This window comes from Phyllostomus hastatus, unplaced genomic scaffold (genome assembly GCF_019186645.2).
Source record: "Phyllostomus hastatus isolate PE091 unplaced genomic scaffold, TTU_PhHast_1.1 phas_contig_16, whole genome shotgun sequence".
NCBI lineage: Eukaryota > Metazoa > Chordata > Mammalia > Chiroptera > Phyllostomidae > Phyllostomus > Phyllostomus hastatus.
Window position 1 is genome coordinate 9906460 of NW_025333643.1, and position 25522 is coordinate 9931981.

The window sequence follows — 25522 nt, forward strand, 5'->3', positions numbered from 1 at the left end:
GGCATGAGAGTGAAACTGATCACTATTTCCTATAAATAAACTTTGGATTCCATCTCTCAGGCCTCAAAAGCAAACACCAGTCATGTCAACAATGGAAGAATGAAAAAAGCTCATTTTCTAGGGATACAAATCTGGTTAATTCTTCTTTAAAAACAAATTTTATCTATTTTTAGAGAGAGGGGAAGGGAAGGAGAAAGAGGGAGAGAAACATTAATGTGTGGTTGCCTCTTACATGCCCAGCACTGTGAACCTGGCCTGCAACCCAGGCAAGTGTCCGGACCAAGAACTGAACCAGTGAACCTTTGGTTCACAGGCCTGTGCTCAATCCACTGAGCCACACCAACCAGGGCAAAAGTCTGGTTAATTCTTAAAATAATCATGTTATCTACATGAAAATAAATAAAGTTGCTAATATCTAAGAGACAAATGTACTTTGGAAGACTCACAGAGCTAATACCAAGATGTAATGGGGATGGGGCAGGAAGTGACTTTAGACTTAAAGAGTCTTTAAGTAAACTGAGAAGAACAGAAGTGTAAGCTCCATGAAAGCAGGGCTTATCCACTTTGTCCACTGGTGTATCTCATGCATTCAGATAATACTCTAACTGACAGTTCAATAAACATTTCACCAACTGACCACTCAATAAACATTTGTTGAATAAATGAAAGTTATAAATGAATGCAGATTTTAATTTTTTTAATTTGTTTTGAGAGAGAGGAAGGAAGGGAGAAGAGAGGAAGAGAAACATCAATGTGTGGTTGCCTCTCAAGCACCCCCTACTGGGGACCTGGCCTACACCCCAGGCATGTGACCTGACTGGAAATCAAACTGGCGACCCTTTGGTTCACAGGCCAGCAGTCAATCCCTTGAACCACACCAGCAGGGCCTGAATGCAGATTTTGACTACAAGATGTTCCCTGTCCTCCATCTTTCTCTTTATCTATTCCCACTGTTGAAGAATAGAGAGACCATTTCCTAAATGTGTCACTCAAGGGCCTCTCTAGTTCGTCCCTTGAACACACTATATTCATTTCCTGACCCTATGCCTTTACTCATACCACTTGTCTTATGTGAATCCCACCCATTCCTCCATTTTCCTTGATGCCTGAAGCCTTTTTAGAACTCTAGTGTGGAGTGCCTTCCTCCACCATCTTTACTAAATATCTAGTTGCTATGTGTTGTCTCATGACTGGAATTATTTCCCCCTAAGCATAGGTCCTATTCCAACTGTCAGACTTAAAGCTTTTAGAGCACAAACTCAAGCCTTATCATCCATGACTGATATCTTGGTGACTATCTCAGTCTTAGCCCTCTACAAGTGGGGAACAAAATGAGCTACCACTCTACCTGTGTGACTCTGGGCAACTTCTCTCTGTGCACTTCTTCACATGCAACCTGGGAAGATTATTACCTACCTAGATCGGCTATTATAAGGATCAGAGATTATCTACATAAAGTGCTTAGCATGGTGATTTACAAAGAACAGGTGCTTATGAGGAACAGCAAACATTACTATTAATTTTTTTTCATGATCCAGAGCAAACATAGGCTTCACAGACTCCCCAGATAGAATTACCCATGCCAACTGCCTGAAGGTCTAGCTCTCAGCATGATGACTGTAAGCTTCAAGAAGGTTGAGTCTGTATCTTTAACTTTTTATATTGTATTTCCTTAAATGACGCCAAGAGCACAAAGAAGGCACACTGTAATTGCTGAACTGAAATTGTTTTAACAGTTGAGTATACTATTGTTATGTGGCAAAGATATACAACAAGGGAATTTACAAGGGAATTTAAACTTGATGGAAATTTAACTTTGACTGCTTCTTTTAGAACATTTAATGTCTGCAGAAGGCCCTTAAAAGGAGAAATTTCAGGTAAGAAAGTGCTTTTAGGTACACTGAAACAGTGACCAAATTTACATCAGTTTAATCTCAAAATATCAATACCTTAGAACTATTTTAATTTATTTAAAGTATGCTTGAACTGAACTCAACCTTCAAAGGGAAATCATGTTCCTATTTGTAACTATAAACTTTATCCTTTAAAAAAGTGTTTTGGGAAAGGCTGTCTTTTAAGTTATTCTTTTCAATAGATCTTCAATTTTGTCTTACTCCTTCTTATTAGTCCTAATTTATAATTTAGATGCTTTCTCTCTAGAAGTTCTGGTTAATTAGAATTCAAAATAGCCCTCCTCCAACCGTAGTCATGTATGTATCTAAGCTGAAATAATACAACAAAGTAGAATTCTTCCTTATGTTTCACATTAAATATCACAGTTCATAAAAAAAGAAATGGCTTTGAAAACTTACCGATTCATCCTTCTTGCCCTTTCTAATACTTCAAACATATGCTCTTGAAATAAATCAAGCCGCCGGTAGCGATTATTTTCAACATTCTTTCTAATTATGTCAAAAGTAAGAGGAGGTCTGTTTGGAAAGCTGGGGTCCACAGCAGGAATTTCTGCTAATGAATCACTATAGCATCTTCCCTCATCATCCTGATGACTCATGACTGACACAAAAAGATTATGGATAAGCTCTTGAATCAGCATGGTCACATTTGGAACATGAGAGTCCTCATCTCCTTCCAGATCTCTCCGAGTTTCAAGCAGAACTTTGTGTAGGACAAGGGCATCTTTGTAGATCAAAGACTCAGGCTCATTGTATGTACAGGCATTATTAAACATCATGACGAAGTCCTCAACCATGGAGTCTATATCTTGGTATTTGTTGGCCATCATATGACTTCGAATTTTTTCCATGTCCATGGGCTTTTTAATGGTCAGATAATAGTCAGGCAGCTCAGATCTGGAAGGAAGTCTCAGAAATATGGCACTGAGACGGCGACCCCTCTTATCAGTATAGTTCTTTACAGCTTCATAGACTTCATTTAGTTTCTGCTGCATTGGAGTCATGTATTTTGACTTTTTAGGAGAAATGCCACTCTTCCTACCTAAAAAAAGAGATTTAATGTTAACTGGATAAAATGAAATGAACCTAAATTTATATTTCCTACCAACAAAAAAGAACTGGAAACAATTTAAGCTGTTGTCAGTAATCATATTTTTGGTTAGACAGTAAGTACTGTTGAAATAGTTGGGAATAAGGTAGAATAAAGCAAATGAGTTATTTATGTGACATTCTAATTCCATCACCTGTGGTATTTTGGAGAACTGAAATTCATCATGCGTGAAAAAGAGATACAGATGTTAAAACAGAGGACACTTATAAAAACCTTGTAGCCTTGCCCTGGCTGGTGTGGCTCAGTGTGAGTGCCAGACTGAGAACCAAAGGATCGCTGGTTTGATTCCCAGTCAGAGCACATGCCTGGGTTGCAGGCCAGGTCCCCAGTAGGGGGTGCTTGAGAGGCAACCACACACTGATGCTTCTCTCCCTTTCTCCTTCCCTTCCCCTCTCTAAAAATAATTAAAATCATTAAAAACAAACAAACAACAAAAAGCCTTGTAGGCTTAAATCTCAATTGAGAGCATAGTATGAACTTATAATGTGTTTTATCTTTAAATATAAAGCATATGCACACTCACTTTCCTAGGTTAGTCCACCGAAAAGCGTAGAAACAATGACCAACCCAGCAGCAGTATATCCCTGAATAATTTTGACTATATAGACTGTAGTTTTGAAATTCTGATTTCAAATACTAATGTCAGTAACTCCTGATTCCCAGTCTGCACAAGATGAGCCTAGAATATCTGTTATATATATTTTTAAGATTTTACTTTTAGAGAGAAAGGGAGGGAGGGAGAAAGACAGGAAGAGAAACCACAACGTGTGGTTGCCTCTCTAATGTCCCCCACCAGGGACCTGCCCCACAACCCAGGCATGTGCCATACTGGGAATCAAACCAGTGACCCTGTGATTTGCAGGCTAGTGCTCAATCCACTGAGCTTCACCAGTCAGGGCAAGCCTAGAATATCTTAAAACACTAGACAATACAAAAATCTTTCAACGACTTCTTAACATGGTCATGTGAAAAGAACACAGCAGCCAGCCTGGGTCAACATGAGCATCAATAAGGACAACAACTACAATGGTTTAAAATTAAGCAATATGTTTAAATCTAGTAGTCCTTAATAATACATAAAAATGAACAAACAACTGGGTAAATGTTGAAGGATGTTAGTAAAACAATGCTGCATTCTGAACACTGGTAAATAAAAGAGAACAAAATCTAGCTTTTATCCCTTCAAAAACAAAAACAAAACAAAACAAAACACCAAAACCAGAACAAACCAACAAACCAAAAACTGTATTGCCAGGTAGTCAAATATTGGATGAGGCAAAGTTTCTTTATATAAGTATTTCAGCTAGTAACTAAGTAGGAAATGTTAATATACCGTAACCATCACTATTTTTGTATATCTTTAGTGAATCAATAGCTCAGCATCAGTAACTGTTAACATAATGGACAGAAACAACCAGATATTATGTGCCAACTGATGGAAGATTGTATCACCTCTGAAGTTGGGTTGTGTGCCAAAGGTAGGGGACATGGATCAAATCTAAATTTGATCAAGTCTCCCGCACCAATTACAGAAAATAAAAAGGCCAAAGAACATGTTAAATACAGTAAATGGATGCGATTAGCAAAACCTAGACTGTGGTAAATTATAGTACAAACCTACATTCTTCAACAAATAAACTGCAAAGGAAAAATGAAAAGAGAGATGGAGGGGAATTTACAGAAAAACAAGTATCATTCAAATTCGATGTGCGAACCTTCTTTGGATTCTACCTCAACCAGACAATGCCCTAAGATGTGATGCAACCTAAGTGTAGAATACCTATTACAAAGAATCCTTGCCAAGCCAAAGTAGAATCCAGTCAAGCCTTTAGAATTAACTTTCTTTTTTTAAAAAGGATTTATTTATTTATTTATTTATTTATTTGAGAGAGGGGAAGGGAAGAGAAAGAGAGGGAGAGAAACATCAATGTGTGGTTGCCTCTCTTGCACCCCCAACTGGGGATCCGGTCTGCAACCCAGTCGTGCCCTGACTGGGAATCAAACCAGTGACCCTTTGGTTCACATGCCAGCACTCAATCCACTGAATCACACCAGCCAGGTCTAGAATTAACGTTCATTTATAAGAACTAAGGGGAACAAAGGAAAAAGTTAAATAAAATCACAAGGAAGTGAAATGATTAATCCAGAATTTGGAACTGTACAAGAAAGTGACCTGGTTCCTAAAGAATCAGTGGCATGAGGGTTAAAAAAAAAAAAAGGAGGGGCACTACTCTAGATCATGAGTTTAGAGGCATAACTATCAAATGTAATATGAGGAACTTAATTAGATTCTAGCCTGAAGAAACCAAATGTAAAAATAATTATTTGTAAGACAATAAGTAAAATTTGTCAGATTATTAGATGAGACCCAGAAACTAAGAAACTGCTAATTTTCTTAGATGTGATAATGACTTCATGGTTATTTAAGAAAATTCAGTTGACTCTTGAACAACATGAGTTTGAACTGCAAGGGTCTACTTACACACAAATTTTTTTTCAATAAACAGCATTGTCTGCCTGTATCACTAAGTTTCAAGTCTGCGGATTCAACAAACCTCAGATTAAAAACAGTATTTTTGATTCTGTAGTGGGAATCTGCATATAAGGCCTCAATTAAATTGAATGGGAATTTTAGGCACATGTCCCCTCAAGCTGTTCAAGGGTCAACTGTATCTGTGTATTTTATAGATGCAAACTGAAATATGTAGAGATAAAATGACAATTAGATTTTCTTTAAAATAATTTAAAATTTAAAAATGAGAGAAAACAGGATATAGGAAATAAGTATGACACAATCTTGATAATGCTGAGCAACAGGTATAGCACACAGGGGTACCATTCTTTATATATTTATGTTTGAAATTTTTTTTCATAATATAACATAGAGAAATGAAAAGAAAGTTAACATTACACATTAAAATCTCTTTTCCCCACACTTCACCCTGGCCAGTATGGCTCAGTTGGATGAGTGTCAACCCATCACAAACTGAAAGGTTGTGGGTTTGATACCTAAGCCAGGGCACATGCATAGGTTGCAAGTTCTGTCCTGGTTGGGATGCATACAATAATCAATGTTCCTCTCTATCATCAAAGTTTCTTTCCCTTTCTCTCTCCCTCCCTTTCCCCCTCTCTAAAATCAGTAAGCAGGTCCTCAGGTGAGGATAAAAATAGTAATAAAAAGGTATAAGATTTAAGTTTCTAACTCAGGAATTAGTTCTAGTTTAAAAAATTTTTTTATTGATTGATTTTAGAAAGAAAGAGGGGTAGAGAGAGGGAGGGGAGGGAGACAGAGACAGACAGAAAGGGAGAGAAAGAAACATAGATTTGTTGTTCCATTTATTTATATTCATTGGTTGGTTCTTGTATGTGCCCTGACAGGGGATCGAACCTGCAACTGTGGTATACTGGGATGACACTCTAACTAACCAAGCTACACTGTCATGGCCAGTTCTAGTTATAAAAGGCACTGTGTCCCTAAAAAGTAGAAAAAATGTTTTCATTTCTGAAAACCTTCTGTATGCCCTTACTATTCCACGAAAAGATAAATACCGTAACTAAAAAAAAATCATCACTTAGCAATCATATCCACAGGTATTGTAAAGTTTAGTTTATAGTCATTTCACATAAAAAGTAGAATCTCTTTTCCCCTTTTGATAAATATGGCTCTAAAAAACATCTGACAATACCACTATCATTTTTTGGTATTTCCTTTGTTTATTATATGACTTCATAAGGCAGAAACCTCTTGTTTAGTCCAATGGTAGTAATTATTTTTGCTTTTTTCTTTCCCCTTACATTTTTAAATAAAACCACCATCCACACATGGCACTCAAGACAGCTGAGTGCAGTACAGTGGCCAGATATCTCCACACTCTCAAATTCTGCCTAGGAGAAGCTGCTGGGATTTATTTTGAATTCCAGTAAAGAGCAAGCAAACATACGAAAATGAAGTCTGCCACTACATCTTCCAGGCATCATTTGTTGGAAAAAAATAATCTACTCTGCCTATTCCTATTTCATAACATTTACAAAATGTCTACCACATTCAAGAAGGTAAACAATACCGTTGAAATTTTATTCTATTCACACATGCTTTTCCCCAGTTTAACTACTTAAAATATGGAAGAGAATGATTGAGAGGAGGGAAGAAACTTGATGCTGGAGTGCAAGTTCAAACATATTCACCAATTAATTAAATATTATTTCAGTAAATCAGTAGTCTATCCTTTATACATTAAATGGAACAATGAACTATGAGGCTGCCTTACTCAGTTTGAGTTTGGGAGAAGCCATGTCATCATCGTCAGGCAGTGGGCCCAGTTCTTTCCTTTTATCCTTGAGTAACTTCTCCAGGATGTGTGCATCATTGTACACCTATATTCCATAAATATATTTAAAATTATTTTCTAAAATACTTCCTATTTAAATATAATACATAGACACAAAGTTTTAAAAACACAGGTTAGACTAGTTTGGAACTAAGGAAATAAACCTTGAGATCACTACAAAGCAACAAAATCACATCTTTGTGGGGTGGGCCTAGGCCTCAACTGGTTTGTTGTGCAAGCTTTCCAAGTGATTTTAATGTGCTGACATGCATTTCAAGTTTGAGAACTACTACAGTAGAATCATTGCAAGTATCTACAGAAGTTTTAAAACATATTAACATGTGTTTTTTCTCCATAAATCTTTTACTGGACACTCAAGTAGCATAGTTAACTCAATAACAATTAAAAATTTAAAATATTTGGTAGTTGGAGAACAATACCTCAAACACTGTTCTCAAATCCCATATGAAATGGGATTTAGCATCAGTCTGAATTCAGTCAGGAATCTGATCTGTGAAAAGCAATAATTCCTGCTTAGGAGCTCTCTCTAAAGAATGAATGATCTGAGAGTAGCTAAGAGCAAGGTTACCTATCTAATGGCCTCCCATTTCCCCAGCAGAGGCTCTGTCTTTCCTGTCTGTTGCCAGAGCAGAGGGGCTGAGGGAATGTGACCTCTTTTCTTTCGCTACCCCTAAGGGTGGCTTTTTTCCCCTACCAGTGGCAGAAAACAGCACATTAGCCAGCACATTAGCCAATGTGCTGAGGACATTGTAAACCCTTATAACAGAGAAGCATTTCTTTGCTCATAAAACATCCCACTTTATTTTCTATTCAAATATAATAGCGGAAGAAAGAAAAAATGACTTGAAAACGTTATTTTATTTCTGGGAGATTTAAAGTAGATAAACTCAAAAATATATCTGCACTCCTATCCATGTTAACTACAACATTATTTACAACAGCCAAGATATGGAAACAACCTAAGCGTACATCAAGGGATAAATGGAAAAAGAAAACGTCATGTACAAACACACAGAGTACTGTTCTTGCCATTTGTGACAGCATGGATGGACCTTGAGGGAATTGTGCTAAGTAAAGTCAGAGAGAAAGACAAATACTGCATGATTTCACTTATATGCATAATCTAAAAGAACACAGCAAAAAGAAACTCATAGATACTGAGAAAAGATCAAATCATTATGTTATATACGTGAAACTAATACAATGTTATATATCAAGCATACATCAATAAAAAATTAAGTAGATAAGGAATTTGAAATAGAAAAATATCAAAGAAAGAAGAATGTATCCTAGCTCTACTGATAAAACTGAAAATCAAGACTTCCAGCCAAGATGGAGGCATAGATAGATATACTTTGCCTCCTCACACAACTAAAAGAACAACAAATTTAAAAACAAAAAATAAGCAGAACTGACAGAAAATCAAACTGTATGGAAGCCCCACAACCAAGGAATTAAAGAAGAACACTCATCCAGACCAGTAGGAAGGGAAAAGATGAGTAGCTGGATGTGGCAAGGCAGCAGCTAGAGGACTGGGCAGGCAAGGCAATACTGGCAGTCTCACATTTGTGTGCAGATAAACCGGGAGGAACTGGGGAGCAAGACAGATCACATAACCCAGGGATCCAACACGGGGAAATAAAACCTCAAAACCTCTGACTAAAAAAATCTGTGGGGGTTGTGGCAGTGAGAGAAACTCCTAGCCTCACAAGGAAAGTTTGCTGGAGAAACCCAAAGTGTCCTGGAACGTACACAAACCCACCCACTGGGGAATCAGCACCAGAAGGGCCCGATTTGCTTACGGGTAGCAGGGGAAGTGACTGAAAGCTGGCTGAGAACCGAGCAAGCAGCATTGTTGCCTTTCAGACTCCCCCTCCACACACAGCACCACAATGCAGAGACATGGGTTGCCCTGCCCTGGTGAATACCTCAGGCTCCACTCTTACAATGTAACAGGTGTGCTGAGACAAAGAAACATGACCCAAATGCAAGAACAGATCAAAATTCCACAAACAGAACTAAGTGATGAAGAAAGAGCCAACCCACCAGATGCAGAGTTCAAAACACTGGTAATCAGGATGCTCACAGAAATGGTTGAGTATGGTCTCAAAATAGAGGAAAAATGAAGGTAATGCAATGTGAAATAAAGAAAAAATATTTATTTTTAAAAGAATATTTTAAGGAAAACAAAGAATATATTTTCTTTATTTTATAAAGAATATTTTTCTTTATTTTTCCAATAGTGAAGGGAAGGAAACCAAAACTCAAATGAACAGTTTGGACCAGAAGGAAAAAATAAACATTCAACCAGAATGGAATGAAGAAACGAGAATTCAAAAAAATGAGGACAGGCTTAGGAACCTCCAGGACAACTTTAAATGTTTCAATATCTGAATCATAGGGGTGCCAGAAGGGGAAGAGGAAGAGCAAGAAATTGAAAACTTATTTGAAAAAATAATGAAGGAGAACTTCCCCAATCTGGCAAAGGAAACAGACTTCCAAAAAGTCCAGGAAGTTCAGAGTCCCAAAGAAGTTGGACCCAAGGAGGAATACACCAAGGCACATCATAATTACATTACCCAAGATTAAAGATAAGGAATCTTTTTTTTTTTTAAGATTTTACTTATTTATTTTTAGAGAGAAGGGAAGGGAGGGAGCAAGAGAGGGAGAGAACCATCAATGTGTGGTTGCCTGTCATGTGTCCCTAATGGGGACCTGGCCTGCAACCCAGGCATGTGCCCTGAGTGGGAATTGAACCAGCGACCCCTTGCTTCACAGGCCCACACTCAACCCACTGAACTACACCAGCCAGGGCAAGGAGAGAATCTTAAAAGCAGCAAAAGAAAAGGAGACAGTTACTTACAAAGGAGTTCCCATAAGACTATCAGCTGACTTCTCAAAAGAAAACTTGCAGGCAAGAAGGAGCTAGAAAGAAGTATTTCAAGTCATGAAAGGCAAGGACCTACAACCTCGATGACCCTATTCAGCAAAGCTATCATTTAGAATGGAAAGACAGATAAAGTGCTTCCCAGATAAGGTCAAGTTAAAGTAGTTCATCATAACCAATCCCTTATTATATGAAACATTAAAGGGACTTATCTAAGAAAAAGAAGATCAAAACTATGATCAATAAAATAACAACAAATTCACAAGTATCAACAACTGAACCTAAAACAAAAACAAAAACTAAGCAAACAACTAGAACAGGAACAGAATCACAGAAATGGAGATCACATGGCGGGTTATCGGGGGGAAGGGGAGAATGGGGGAAAGGTACAGGGAATAAGAAGCATATATGGTGTGTACAAAATAGAAAGGGAGAGGTTAAGAATAGTATAGGAAATGAAGAAGCCAAAGAACTTGTATATATGACCCATGGACATGAACTAAGATGGGGAAATGCTGGTGGGAGACGGGGTGCGGTGGGGAGGGGACTAAAGGAGAGTACAAAAATGGGACAACTGTAATAACATAATCAATAAAATATACTTAAAAAATAAAATTTTTCAAAATTAAAAAAATCCTGAAAATCAAGATACTTCTTAACAAAATCAGTTATTTATAGGTGCATATATGGGACTATTCTCATTCTTATATATCATAACATTTTAAGAACTATCCTTGAAAATGTACAGCTACTGAGAATAGTAATAATAATAATAAAAGATTTTAACACCATTGGCTTTCATGTGAGTGCTTATTCAAATAATAGGCACAATACTATATGCTCTGTATATACTATCTCATTTAAATCCCACAACAATCCTGATGCACGTACTTACTATTATTATCCCCAAACTTACTGATGAGAAAAATTAGGTTGAGAAAAGATAAGTTACTTACACAGGGTTTGGCAGAGCAGAATTCAAATCTAGGATGTCAAATTACAGAGTATGAACTTTTAACCTTAATAATATACTCTCTCCCATTTAAACAGTTAAGAAATGACAAAGTATTAAGCTAGTCACTGAGAAGAATAACCTAAGTTAGGTCTCTAGATCTGGTCTCTCAAAATCCATTATTCCATAAACACCCAAAAGTAGATGTGTCTACTCCAGGATTCCTGTATGTCCTTACCTGGGAGCCCTCCTCATTATAGTGCCTGGCATTCCGGAACATCAACTTCATGTCTTCTATCATTCCCTCTTCCCCTGCATATTTGTCATTGCGGATGTTATGCTCAATTATTTTCAAGTCCATTGGCTCCAAAATGATTTTATAATAATCAGGATAGTCCTTTTTAGATGGTTTAACCATAAATAGATCACAAAGTCTTCTGCCTGACCCTGGCTCACGAGCTTCAAGAACAACATTGAATAAGATTTTCATTCGCTGCTTTCTTATGTTCTTTTTACTGTTGAGGGAGGAGGTAGAAAAGGAGAAAAATGAGAACAGATTCAGTTTTTTTTAACACATGGATGAACGAACATGAATGAAACAAATTATGCTTGTGAGCAGATGCTTCATGATGATTATAATTTATTGATTACATATGCCACAAACACAGTTAACATGCTGGATGCCATAAGCAAACATTAGGAAAATTTCCAAAATCATTAAAACACAGTGACTATGGTGGGAGCAGCCAATGAACACCAGACAAACCTGTTTGGAATATTTATGAAATGCAATGCTTGAAAAAAGAGATCTTGTCTGACAGCTAACGAAAATGAAATCTCATTATCAAGTGAATATACTTTTTGTTTTTAAGAATAGAGCAAAACTGAAATAAAACTATGGATTTCCTACTGTTATAAACAGTCCTCAATAAAAACAAAAGAAACACAAACAAAAAACCCAACAAATGCACACACGCAAGGGTTCTATCTCTTAAGATAACCATCTGGAACACCTGTATATTGTTTATCAGAAAACAAAGCAAGGCTCCTGCCAGACTAGTATCTCTATAGTAGGTACAAGTTGCTCTTGCATTTACCCTGCCAGGGCCAGTCCCTGCTTCCTACCTCCACCAGCATTATTTCACAATCTCAACCCAGCTTAAAGAATAAATGGTCTGTGGTTCATCTGAGCTCTTCAGTAAATTTTCATCTCCAAGTGTGAATCCCTATCTTGTTCTCCAAATCACCCTATTGAGATATGATGCTAAGAAACAGAAATGAGTGATATGGAACAAAGTACAAGGGACCACAAACTAAAACCTGACTTAAAAGGGGGCCCAGAAGACATATGCGCTAGTCTCCTAACTGTGAAGGAAACTGGCTGCTTAGAGAGGCTAAATGACCCACCCAAGGTGAGCTGCCTAGTGAATTAGAAGAGATGATCTTCCAATATGATTTCTGGCCCAATGTATGTCTTCAGGACACTGATAAAGAAATTCTAGCCAGACTCAAATCAGCAGTCTACAAATAAACAGGCAGCTAGGTAATAAAAATAAATGACTTACAATTTACTTTCTATTTGAGAGACACTAAGAGCCTATAATGTAGCACTTAGAGGTGAAAAGTTTTTATCTGTTTCCTATATTATAAATGAAAGGAAATTCACTCTTAAAGCAAATTATATGGCTCAATGGGTCTCCTAGTCCAGTCCTCCAACCACTCTCTACTGCTGGGACATGGAGAAGCCACAGGCCAGATATTTTCTCTCCAAGGTTCAAAATATGCTTAAAAAAGAAAAGAAACAAAACTTGAATAATTAACAGATGTGAAAAGAAATATTTACACATAGGTCAAAATTTAAAATGTCTCAGAAATGTGTATCTTCCTAGCATCATGGTGCTATTAAGAGAGAAAAAGGACCTCTGTTTCCTAGGGGTGAGATCATCCTCAAAACCTGTGCCTCCACTCAAACTGTTCATTTCCCTTAGTGGCTCTGGATCATTCCTGCCATTTCCTCTTCTCAGTATTTTTGTGTCTCTATGTCGAAAAAGCGATTGGTACACAATGTCAATCTAGAGAAGTTTTATTTAGTGGAAACTATTTCTACAAAGAGGCATGGTGGGGCAGTGATGTGAGAGGAAGAATTCCCTCAGTCCAGGACTTTAGCAAGTGGATAACTGAAGGGGAACTTGGGATAAAGGTAATATACCACAGAGTTCCACATCTAGGGAGAGATTATAGCACAAATGAATTTAACCTTCAGGAAGGCTCTAAAGAAAAATTTCAGAACCTGAGTTTGATATCATGGAATACTTAAAACTACTAAAGTCAGATATGATTTCTTCAGGTCTCACTTGTGAGTGCTGAATTTCAAAAGGAAGACTCAAGAATTCAGTTTTCAACATCTGAGCTATAACCAACTCAGAATGAAATCCCTCCTCATCCCAGGAATATCAAGCAGAATTCAACTGAGGCCCTTACCTGGACCAGAAGGAGATTAACTCTGTTCACTTCCTAGTTCCAGCACACCACTCCCAGTTACCATTAGGCTTTTCAGTATAAAATTATAAATAGTTTAATCTCAGTGAGTCTAGGGCAGATTTTTATGAGATTTCTTATAGAGAAAGAAAAGCTTTTAACTAAGTATTAGGTGAAATGCCAAAAAGTAACAGAATGGCCAGTGGCCCACTCTTCCAACTCAAATAACTCTTGACACTGGGCAGCTTTGAATGGAACATACTCAAAATGTAAAATCTAATTGTGTTTAAGGCAAACAAAACTTTTGTTATTAAGGTCACTTAGGGTCTTTTCTGAACAAATCCAGTTTTGTTATTTTGTTTACATTTTTCCAGATCATTTAATGGCCTTTGAGAATGAGACTAGTGGGCCATTACTTTTAAACCTGGCTAACAGAAAAAATGCAGAGCTAAATTTCTACTCTTACACTAACTGTATTACATTAGGTGGCTGGTTTATCTACTTTATGCTTTTACAATATAGACACCAAACTTTATTATATCCATGACTTTTGAAAGTAACTTCAAATACATTTTGAAATGAGACTATGTTACAAAAAGACAGCTATTATATTCCCTATTTGATATTTTCTAGCTACTGTTTTCAATGTCACTTTGCTTTTCAGATTCTTTTTAGAACCCCTCTGTGCATCCTACCACTCTTCTCTCTCACATCATTAACTATAAACTGTTTATTTTTCTCATTTTGGGAAAGGTGTGTAAAATTAAATCTCAGACTTTGTAACTGGGATACCCATTCTCCTTATCTTTATCACTACCTTGGAATGAAGTAAAGTAAAATAAATCTAAAGGGAATTCAAAAACAGGGCTGTTTATCATTGTGCACTTCAGGAGATGCTAATTCAGATCATAAATGTTATAATACACATACAATTCTAGAATTGTACAGGAGATGGGCCACAAACAGTCCTGTGCCAGTGTCAGTATACTACAGCAATTTCCCAACAAATGAAAGTCAAGCATCTTGATATATGGGTGCTTTTCTAATTTGCACAAAGATTATAAGCTAGCAGAAGCTCTGTTCTGAATCCCTGTTTTTCTAGGACCACCACCACCACTCTCCTGACCCTTAAAACCAGTCAGAAACATTGGAATCACTGTCATTTTTTGCTTTTCTTAGTTTATCACCAAGTTTTGGAGAACCTCCAGAGCTCTTCTAGATCTGAACTTTCAATTTTTCATGCCATAGTGTTATTCCTGACCCTCATACCTTGTGGCTGACCACTTTCTCAAATGTCCTTAGTTATCCTTCCTCTAAAGCTATTACTTATTATATATGTATCTGTATACAACACACACAAAGACATGTCATGTGCTATTTATAGTTATCGCTAACATTTCTACCACATGCCAGTGACTGTGCTAGGAACTATCTAGACATTCTCATTTAATCCTGTGACTCTGATAACCAGATACAATTATTAGCCCAACTTTGCAGATGTGAAAACAGAGGTTTAGACAGGTCAAGTGAATACCTAAGGCCAAAAAGTGAGTAATCAAAACTGAGGCTTGAATCAACTGATAATTACCAGGCTGCCTTTATCATGTCCTTCCCTTTCCCAAGTTAATGCTGACCAACAACCTCTCTAATCAAAGCCAACTCTGTTCATAGACTTCAAGGTAGCCCACCATTGAACTCCTTGGTCCTACAGCTTCAGTGGTGACTGCTGTTGAGCTAAGTAAATACAATGGTTCTTTCTGTTATGAGGCTTGCTACATTTCATTTTCAAGTCTTCAAGAAGTAAAACTTTTTACTCATCTTTTCTAACATGTTTTCTCAGACCAGTAACATCTGACTAAAAACAACACTAAATCTACTGATTTCAAATTTTGATGTTAACAGAAACTACTTCCACAAAATAATCAGAGCTACATCTCTTGAGTGCTTACTGCATTCAAGCTCAGTTCTAAGGGCTTTAAACATATTAACCAATCAGGTCCTTGCAGCAATCCTAGGTAGGTACTGTCATCAATGCCTTGTTGAGATGAGGCTCATATCGGAGTTAGTAAGAACTGGGATTTCGTCCTGGCCTATGTGGCTCAGTTGGTTGGAGCACTGTCCCATAGCCAAAGGGTTGTGCACTTGATTCCTGGTCAGGGCACATGCCAAGGTTGCGAGTTGGTCCCTGGTCTGAGCATGTACTATCCCTGGTCCAGGCACGTGTGGGAAGTGACCAATTGATGCTTCTCTCTTGCATCGATGTTCTTCCCTCTTCTCCCTCTCTCTCAAAGCAATGAAAAAATGTTCCTGGGCAAGGACTTAAAATCAAAACAAAACAAAACAAAACAAAATAAAACAAAAACCCCTAAAACTGTAATCTGAGTCTGGGCAGTAAGGCTCTAGAACTTGGGGTTATAATACTACTCCATGATGCCTCGTGTTTCTATTTCTATTACTACTCCAAGCCAGTGCCATACACTATGAGGGATATATAAAAGAAATACAACTCATGGTCTTTAAATACCAGAAAAACTTTTCTTAAGGGAAATATTAGGAAGAAGATAACTAATTTTGTAGGTTGGACTACATATGGTAGTAACATGTAAATAAGTTAAGAATACCTAACTTTCAAGGAAAAATATGGTAAGGAAATAGTATTTCCTAAAGCTGTTTGGGCAATCATGATACATTTCTATACAACAACACAACTGTGTATCTTATGTAATTATTTTTAGTATGTTGTTTCCACATAGCTTCATTTGTTTTCAAACTGCCTGCTTTTTTTTCCTGGCCAATAAGTTCCTGGCAGGTACAGGTGATGACTAAAGTTCTCCTTTATGACCTATAAGAACAGAGTCTGGTGTTCTGGAAGCAAATGATACTCTATGAATGCCAGACAGCAAAGATAAAAATAAAAGCACCACAATGATTACTAGGACTATAACGTGACAACTCATAAGCTGTTTTTAAAATCATAAGTAACATGCAAAATAATGGATACTTTTAAAGAAATAAAACATGGACAAAATCAGAGACTGAGAAAATGTGTTCATGCTCAAGAAATACTAACCCAATCATAGGTGTCAACACAGAGAGACATCACTTGGATTGTCAACATTGACTTTAATCCCTCCACCATCCCCAATCTGTAAAAGGCATCCCTAAAAGGGAACCAGCACCCACTAGCCCCTAGATACTGGCAATGCCACCATATTCTCACCCTCTACCTTTTGCTACAGAAGCACAGCTACAATGATTGGTGAGAGGGCTTGCTGCCCCCAGCCAATCTAGTAACAAATTATGGCTAATGCTGACTTTATTTTACTAGCTATACTTCTAAACGATACTGCTTTCTTTATTCATAAAATCAACTAGTACTCAAATAAAAACAATTATTTCACATGCTTACAGCTTCACTGGTCACCTAATCAGCATTACTGACCATGCCACAGAAGCTTACACTTTAAAAAATGTTAATGCATAAAAAAGGACTGCACACCTGGATAGCCTCCTGAGACCCAACATCTCACTGTCAAGAGTGTTCCTGGGAAAGTAGAAACAAACATTACATGTGAAGAGAAACAAAATAAGCAACATTGGAGGGTCATGTATAAACCAAATATGGTTGAGAAAAAAAGGATTATTCAATCCAAAGAATAAAAGATATTAAGAATGCTTGAAACATTTCGACATGGAAGAGAGCAGGTAGATTTTTGGGTAGAGAAATGAGGGAGAAGAATGCATTCCCACAATGAAGAGAACATACCAACATTAATTTTTCTCAGACTCTTTAATATTAAAAAAAATACAGCAACGATAGAATCATACACAGTACTTAGGAGTAAAGTCAAGTGGTACTTGGAAAACTTGGTCCTAACTTCCAAGGAAGGACAAGCTTAACTTACTAGGCTTCTGTGTTTGTTTGAATTTTGGAGAAGTCCATTTCTTATTACCAAAACTTCTTAACATAACTACCTTCTAAAAGGCTCATTATGTTATTTCCTTTGTCATAGTCCAAAGTATAGGACTTCTCTCAGCCCTTTAACATCCATTCATGCCTGTATTTCAAAGCTGAGTATGTTCTTTTACTACTTTAGCTATGATTTGTATTTGTTGTTCTCTTATGTCTCTCTTTTGTTCTCTTATGTTCTCTTTTTCGCTTTGTTATACAAACCACTTCCTAGGAAATCTGTTCATAAAGGGACTTAGGTCTGAAGTGGCATTCATTATTTCAAAAATTTAATGCTCAGTTTTCTTTTCATGGTAGGTTTTAGAGTAGTATCTTTCATTTAATCTACTTGGATTGTCCCACAAACAACATACCAGAGATAGGTAATTTTTAAGTATCTGGCCTAGGCTAATGCATCCTTGGAACTGCTTGTTTTTTTAAACATTTAACTAGTGTAAGATCTCTCTGTTCATTCAGTGTTGGCACTAATTGTACCATCACCTTTGCCTCCATTACCTTCTTTTGCCTGAGAAGTTTTTATCTTTGTTGGTGACTGATCTGGAAAACACAGGTGATGCTGTAGTAGAGTTATATAATTACACTCAAAGATGTTCTTGACTTGATGTCTCTGATCTGCTTTCACATTTTTCCTCCGTTGTCCCTGGTATAACAAGGAATTAAGAACTTGGAAGGATGACATTCATAGGCCAGTAACGGAGGAGACTCACATCTCAGGGTACACCAATCAATTTAGTTACCAAGACATAAAAGAGTCAACAAAGTTATTTTCAAAGCTAAAAATGTTTCCCCAAATGCTATTTATAAGAGGGTAACACAGGACAGCTTCTTGTTTCTAAACCACTTTTTTAATCCTCACATCTTAGTAGACCTATTAATGCACGAATAGAATTGTATCAATAATTACTAAGGACTTCTTTGTTCAACTTTCAATCTGTCAAGCTCTACTATTAGTGATTAGCTTATTCCTGGTCTAAAATAAGATATCCCCCCTAGATTGTCTACTGCTAAAAAGATGGTGAGAAAGTTAAGAATGAGGAAGAATATAGTGTTCCACAAAGACCAAGCCAGAGAAATTCCATGTGGGAGGCACAGACAAAAGAGATGGTCTAGCATGATTCTTTATAGAAGTCTAGCTTCAGAATCTCATAGTAAAGTCCCCTTCCATAAAACTCGTCAGAGTAAGAAAGGGTTAGGGAACTTGAGGGAAAGGTTAGAAAGAAAAGGAAACCGAATATCTACTTTAACATTTTATAAACTACAAGAAGTTATGACTTGATATTTTAGAATCTGACATCCTTAAAATGGCAAGTAAAGATCAGATTAACAAGGAAAAACCAAAGTGTAAGAGTAATGACTTACTTCACTGTAGTGAGAGCACTAAATTTTTTGTAATTCACCATGAAAAATTACCTAAATTAAATATAAGTAGCACTATCAAAACACCACATTAAAACAAAATAATCTGGAAACCAAAAAAGAACAACATGTTTTGCCAACCTATGTAAGTAGTTGTCATTTTTAACCATATCTTCCAAAAGCAGTATGGTACTTGCACAAAAAGTACTAATACAGTTTACAAATAAATTCTAAAAGGCATGTTATCAAATATTTGAAGCTTATAAAAGAATTCATACTTGATATTTTTAAAATCTTTTTTTGTACTTATTTAAAACAAAATAAGAACACATACCTTTTTCTTTTGGCACTACCAGTATCAGAGGTGGCTGAAGAAATCATGCTGTCTCCATCCTCAATGTCATCTCTCCTGGCAAGTTCCTTCTTCTTTGCCTAAAACAGAGCAGATCCTGGGAGTCAAGTTCACTTTTCTGAGTACTCCGAGAATATATGAATATTAAAGAGGCAGACATATCAGATTCACACAGAGAGATACAATGACATGTAGGATGTATAAAATTAAAGCCAGTAAACATTTTAAATGGCACAATTTAACAAAAGCCTGCATGACAAAAAAGTAAGTTAAAAAACTGGATCCACGTGCGGTCAAGATGGAGGCGTAGATAGATATGCTTTGCCTCCTCGTGCATCTATAAAAAGGAACCACAACTAAAAATGCCAAAACAAATAACACCCAGGACTGTCAGAAAATCAAACTGTATCGAAGTCTGACTAGCAAGGATTTAAAGATGCCACATTCATCCAGGCAGGTAAGAGGGGTGGAGAAGGGGCAGAGAGGCAAGGAGACACAGTGGTGTGGTGTGGAGAGGCAGCAGAATGGGCATGGGTGGTCCCACATTCATGTGTGGTATATAAAAATCAGGAAGGATACCTTGGGTGGATAAAAATCAGGAAGGATACCTTGGTAGCCAGCAGTTCCAGCCCCAGGCCAGACTGCACAGCCCAGGAGTCCAGCGCCTGGGAATAAATCCCCATAATTTCTGGCTGTAAAAATCAGTGGTAATTGGAGCAGCAAGAAATGCCTGATTTTCAGAAAATTTCACTTAAAGAACCTGCACTGTCTTAAAACATATACAACCCACCCAGTGTGGGATTCAACACCAGGGCAATAGCTAAAAGGTCATCAGTCACATACAGGGAGCAGGTGAAGAGACTGGAAATGGGGCAAGTGCTGGGCAAACTCTCAGAAGCCAGACAGCAGCAGAGTCCCCTCTACCAGCCTTCCCTTCACAAAGAGCCACAAAGTAGTGAAGCTGGTTGCCCCACCCTGGTGACTACCTAAGGCTCTGCCCCACACAATTTACAAATGTCTTTTATAGGGAGTCAAAACAGCTCTACCTAATATGCAGAAACAAACACAGGGAGGCTGCCAAAATGAGGAGACAAAGAAATATAGATAGCCAACCTGCCAGATGCAGAGTTCAAAACACTGGTGATCAGGATGCTCAAAGAACTCATTGAGTATGGCAACAACATAAAGGTAGAATTAAAAGTTACACTAAGTGAAATAAAGAAAAATCTACAGAAAACGAACAGTGAAGGGAAGGAAGTCAGGATTCAAATCAAAGTTATGGAACATAAGGAAGAAATGAACATTCAACCAGAACAGAAAGAAGAAACAAGAATTCAAATAAAAGAGGATAGTATAAGACCCCAGGACATCTCCAAATGTGCCAACATCTGAATCAGAGGGATGCCAGAAGGAGAAGGAGAAGAAGACGACCAAGAAATTAAAAACTTATTTGAAAAAATAATGAAAGAAAACTTCCCTAATTTGGCAAAGGAAATAGACATACAAGTCCAGGAAACAGAGAGTTACAAACAAGTTGGACCCAAAGAGGAACACACCAAGATACATCATAATTAAAATGCCAAAGGTAAAAGATACAGAGATAATTTTTTAAATATATATTTTATTGATTATGCTATTAAAGTTGTCCCATTCCCCCCTTCTCTCCCCTCCACCCTGTACACCCTCTCCCACCACATTTCCCCCCTTTAGTTCATGTCCATGTGTCATACTTATGAGTTCTTTAGCTTCTACATTTCCCGTACTATTCTTGCCCTCCCCCTATCTATTTTCAACCTACATTCTATGCTACTTATTCTCTGTATCTTTTCCCCCTCTCTCCTCCTCCCACTCCCCTATTACTAACCCTCCATGTGATCTCCATTTCTGTGGTTCTGTTCCTGTTCTAGTTGTTTGCTTAGTTTCTTTTGGTTTTGCTTTAGGTGTGGTTGTTAATAATTGTGAGTTTTCTGTCCTTTCACTATACATGTTTTATCTTTATCTTCTTTTCTTAGATAAGTCCCTTTAACATTTCATAAAATAAGGGCTCGGTGTTGATGAACTCCTTTAATTTGACCTTATCTGAGAAGCACTTTATCTGCCCTTCCATTCTAAATGAGAGCTTTGCTGGATAGAGCAATCTGGGATGTAGGTCCTTGTCTTTCATGACTTGGAATATTTCTTTCCAGCCCCTTCTTGCCTGTAAGGTCTCTTTGGAGAAATCAGCTGATAGTCTGATGGGAACTCCTTTGTAGGTGACTGTCCCCTTATCTCTTGCTGCTTCTAGGATTCTCTTTGTTTTTACCTTGGCTAATGTAATTATGATGTGCCTTGGTGTGTTTCTTCTTGGGTCCAACTTCTTTGGGGCTCTCTGAGCTTCTTGGATTTCTTGGAAGACTGTTCCCTTTGCCAGATTGGGGAAGTTCTCCTTTATTATTTGTTCAAATACGTGCTCAATTTGTTGCTTTTCCCCTTCCCATTCTGCTACCCCTATAATTCGGATGTTGGAACGTTTAAAGGTGTCCTGGATGCTCTTAAGCTCTTCCTCGATTTTTTGAATTCTTATTTCATCATGCTTTCCTGCCTGGTTGATTCTATCTTCCTTCTGGTCCACTGTATTGTTTTGAGACTCAGATTCCTTCCTTTCACTATTGGCTCTCCTCCGTGTATCTTCCTGCATCTCTTTTATGGTAACCTGCATCCTTTCATCTAAATTGCGCCCAAAATAAACCAATTCCTTGAGCTTTCTGATCACCAGTGTTTTGAACTGTGCATCTGATAGATTGGCTATTTCTTGGTCGATCAAAAGGATGAGTCCTGGGGGACTGATCTGTTCTGTTGGAAACATATCTTTCCCTGTCTCTCCTTTTTTTTCCCTGGTCTGGTCGCTGTTGTTACGGTGGGGGGCGGAGCCTTAGGTGTTCACCGGGGCTGGGCACCCCAGTCGCTAGACTGTGATGTTGTATGTGGGGACGGGTGCAGAGGCGGGAGGGAACAATGGCGGTAGTTCCGTTCTCCTGGGCTCAGACCCTTCTCTGGGATCCTGGGCTGCGAGCTCTGCCCTGGTCCACAATTGCTGCCTCACTGTCCGCCAGCCGCAGCTTGCGTACTCAGGGATCACCGCTGCATTCTTGCGCCCTGGATGGCTGTCGCGCCAATTTCGTGCCAAATTTTCCCCAACCTCCGCGCACAGCCGACCCGCATCAGCCCCGCGCCCACCCGGCTCGTCTTCTCCTACCAGTCTGGATATATGGGTCTACTTCAACTTCTTGGCTGTCCGGCTTCCATGCAGATAAATCCTATCAGTTCTGGGTGTTATTCTGTCCATAAATTATTGTTGTTCTAATCTTGGTTGTGCGAGGAGGTACAGTGCGTCCACCTATTCCTCCATCTTGCCCGATACAGAGATAATTTTAAAGACCTACAACCTGGATTACTCTCTCCAGCAAAGCTATCATTTAGAATGGAAGGGCAAATAAAGTGCTTCCCAGATAAGGTCAAGTTAAAGGAGTTCATCATTACTAAGCCCTTATTATATGAAATGTCAAAGGGTCTTATTTAAGAAAAAGAAGATCAAAACGATGAACTGTAAAAGGGCAACAAATTCACAATTATCAACAACTGAATCTTAAACAACAACATCATCAATGACAAAAAGACAACAACTAAGCAAACAACCAGAACAGGAATAGAATCATAGGTGTGGAGATCATTGGAGGGTTATCAGCTGGAAGGAGGAAGGGGACAATAGGGGAAAAGGTGCCGGGATTAAAAAATACACCATAATTGGTAGGTACAAAATAGACCAGAGGATGTTAAGAATAATATAGGAAATGGAGAAGCCAAAGAACTTATATGTGCAATCAATGGACATGAACTAAGGGGGGGATTTCTGGAGGGAAGGGGGATACCAGGTGGAGGGGGACAAAGGGGGAAAAAGTGGGACAACTGTAATAACATAATCAATAAAATATATTTTTAAAAAATGGATCCACAGAATTGAGGAATCAACACTAGCCAAACTGAGTTAAATACTACAAAGAGCACCAACTTGTTAAAAACACTGAGGGAAGTTAAGTTGTAGGGCACCTGCTCTGGTGGCCATATTTAATTTAAGTAAAGCTAACTCAAAGATAGTGTTTGTTACCCTTGACTTCTTAAGCAACAGTGTGGCTAAAAGAAAGTTTAATATGAGAGGTGAACGTAGATCTACTTTTGAACACATGCATTTTTAAAGACCTCTGCCAAACCCAGCTGAAAGCATACCGCAGCAGACTTCAGGAATACATATAAAGTAATGAAAAGGAAATACGTGAAATCCACAACACTGATCATAATGTTGACTATAATAAATGAAGGGTCTATGGATGATCTAAAATTGCTTTTGCTGCTTCCTCGTTTTGAGATTCACTTTCCAGAAAGACTACCAAAAGCTGACAAGAGACACAATTTTAATTTCATATCTTATGCCTTTCTGTCTCAAAACCCCTAGGTGACCTGTGACCTCAGATATCCTCCAAGGTGTGCTCTTGGAAAGGATATGATAAACTCAGGGACACTGTACAATGATTACTTTGCCTTAAGATGCTCTTTTCCAAGGACCAATGATACCTCAAAAGAGATAAAGTGTAGAACCAAAAAAATAAAACCTAAATAAAAGATTATCACCTATGATTGAAGGGAAATTTCCTGAGGACACTAAACTCACTCCCCAGAGACAAGTCTCTGCTTCTTCTACTCACAAAGCTAACCCAGTCCAAAGCTAAAGTATTTCTACTTTACATGGTCCTGATGACTCTAAAAAACATTCAGTAGTACTTGTGGTTGAAATAAATTATGTGACCCTGCTGGGGGAAATAATACATCTTAAAAAATATTCTTAAAATGTGTAAAATTATTTCAGTTATACATACAATAACTTAGCAAAACCAAGATATCATACCTGCATGACTTGCTGCAATTTTAGAACTCGCTTGTATATTGCTGAATTGGGTACATTATAGCGTTTGGCATTTTCAAACATTAAATTCAGATCACACTCCAAATGATCCAAAGTTTCATATTCTTGGTTCTTTAGCTTTGTTCTGTGAAAGACATACATATGCCTACAATTTCCCATTTGAAAATTATAAACATCCTGATAAGCAATGTACGGCATCTTCATTAGTGATACTGATTAGAGGTCTGGAAGTGGCATTTTCAAGATACAAAGTGAGAAAGCAAAAGTACTATTATATTTAGGGAATATGATAGTTTAACTAAAAATCCAAAAGAACAAACAAAACACTGTAAGAAGTAATAAGAGGACCTATTAAGGTGGTCAATTACAAAGCAAATATACTAGCAAAAACCCAATGGGAAAATCCTGTTCGACTAACATGCAAACCCTACGAAGAGACAAAAATCAGGAAGGTTAAAACTACTTTAATGAAGATCATGACAATCTACTTATTTTTGAAAATCAGAGATCATTCCAGTTCATGAGAGTTAAAGAAAAGAGGAAGTACTGGCAATTCCATGAAGGAGCATTTAGAATAAACTATAGCCCTCCCCCAGGGGTGTTATATATGGACAATAAAGAGTGGTCTAAAGATGGTGAATGAGAGACAGAAATCTTCCAATGCAAACATTTGTAACTAATTACAAGTGAAGTTTTTAATTATTTTACTTAAAAGTATTAAAAATTCTGGTATTTCTCTCAGACACTGTTGCTATTGCTAATACCAACTCTCATGAAGTCCCTGTACACTTTGTACCAAGTGAAGAGTCATGGTCTGCCCTAATTCTATATGAATTTAGACAGGATAGACTTTTAAATCTTTTGATTAAAGCATCTGCACACTATTCAACAAAGTCACAAAAACATTATTAAGAACCACAATATGTGTAAACAGCTTCACAGAATAAATGCAGAAATACCAAATTTGTCTTTTAGAATGACATCATCCATTCTGCATGTAAAGTTTTACTTAAAATTTACCAAAATCATATGCAGATTCCATGTAGTGCTTAAAGAGATATGAATTTTGCAGAACATCTCTGGGTTGAAGCATAAAACAACAATTAAGCACAACTCAGTTCTCAGTACCAGCTTAATGTAGCTAGCACCCTGAGTTTAAATTATAGCCTCAGACTTATTTCTATCAATTCCAAGGGT

The 25522-nt window shown here is 37.6% G+C and overlaps 1 protein-coding gene across 13 annotated transcripts in view; it reads right to left on the minus strand.

The window, feature by feature from the left end:
* Positions 1-25522, minus strand: part of PBRM1 (polybromo 1) — a 125732-nt gene that overhangs the window by 53362 nt on the left and 46848 nt on the right. For 8 of the 13 annotated variants that reach the window (XM_045831924.1, XM_045831925.1, XM_045831923.1 and 5 more), the window contains 6 exons: positions 24308-24449; positions 19351-19448; positions 17190-17234; positions 11451-11727; positions 7293-7398; positions 2313-2955 (listed from right to left, as the gene is read on the minus strand). In XM_045831924.1, the coding sequence (XP_045687880.1) occupies positions 2313-2955; positions 7293-7398; positions 11451-11727; positions 17190-17234; positions 19351-19448; positions 24308-24449 (1311 nt within the window). The remainder of the gene's footprint in view (positions 1-2312; positions 2956-7292; positions 7399-11450; positions 11728-17189; positions 17235-19350; positions 19449-24307; positions 24450-25522) is intronic. The other 5 variants (XM_045831926.1, XM_045831936.1, XM_045831935.1 and 2 more) reach the window with 1 other exon arrangement.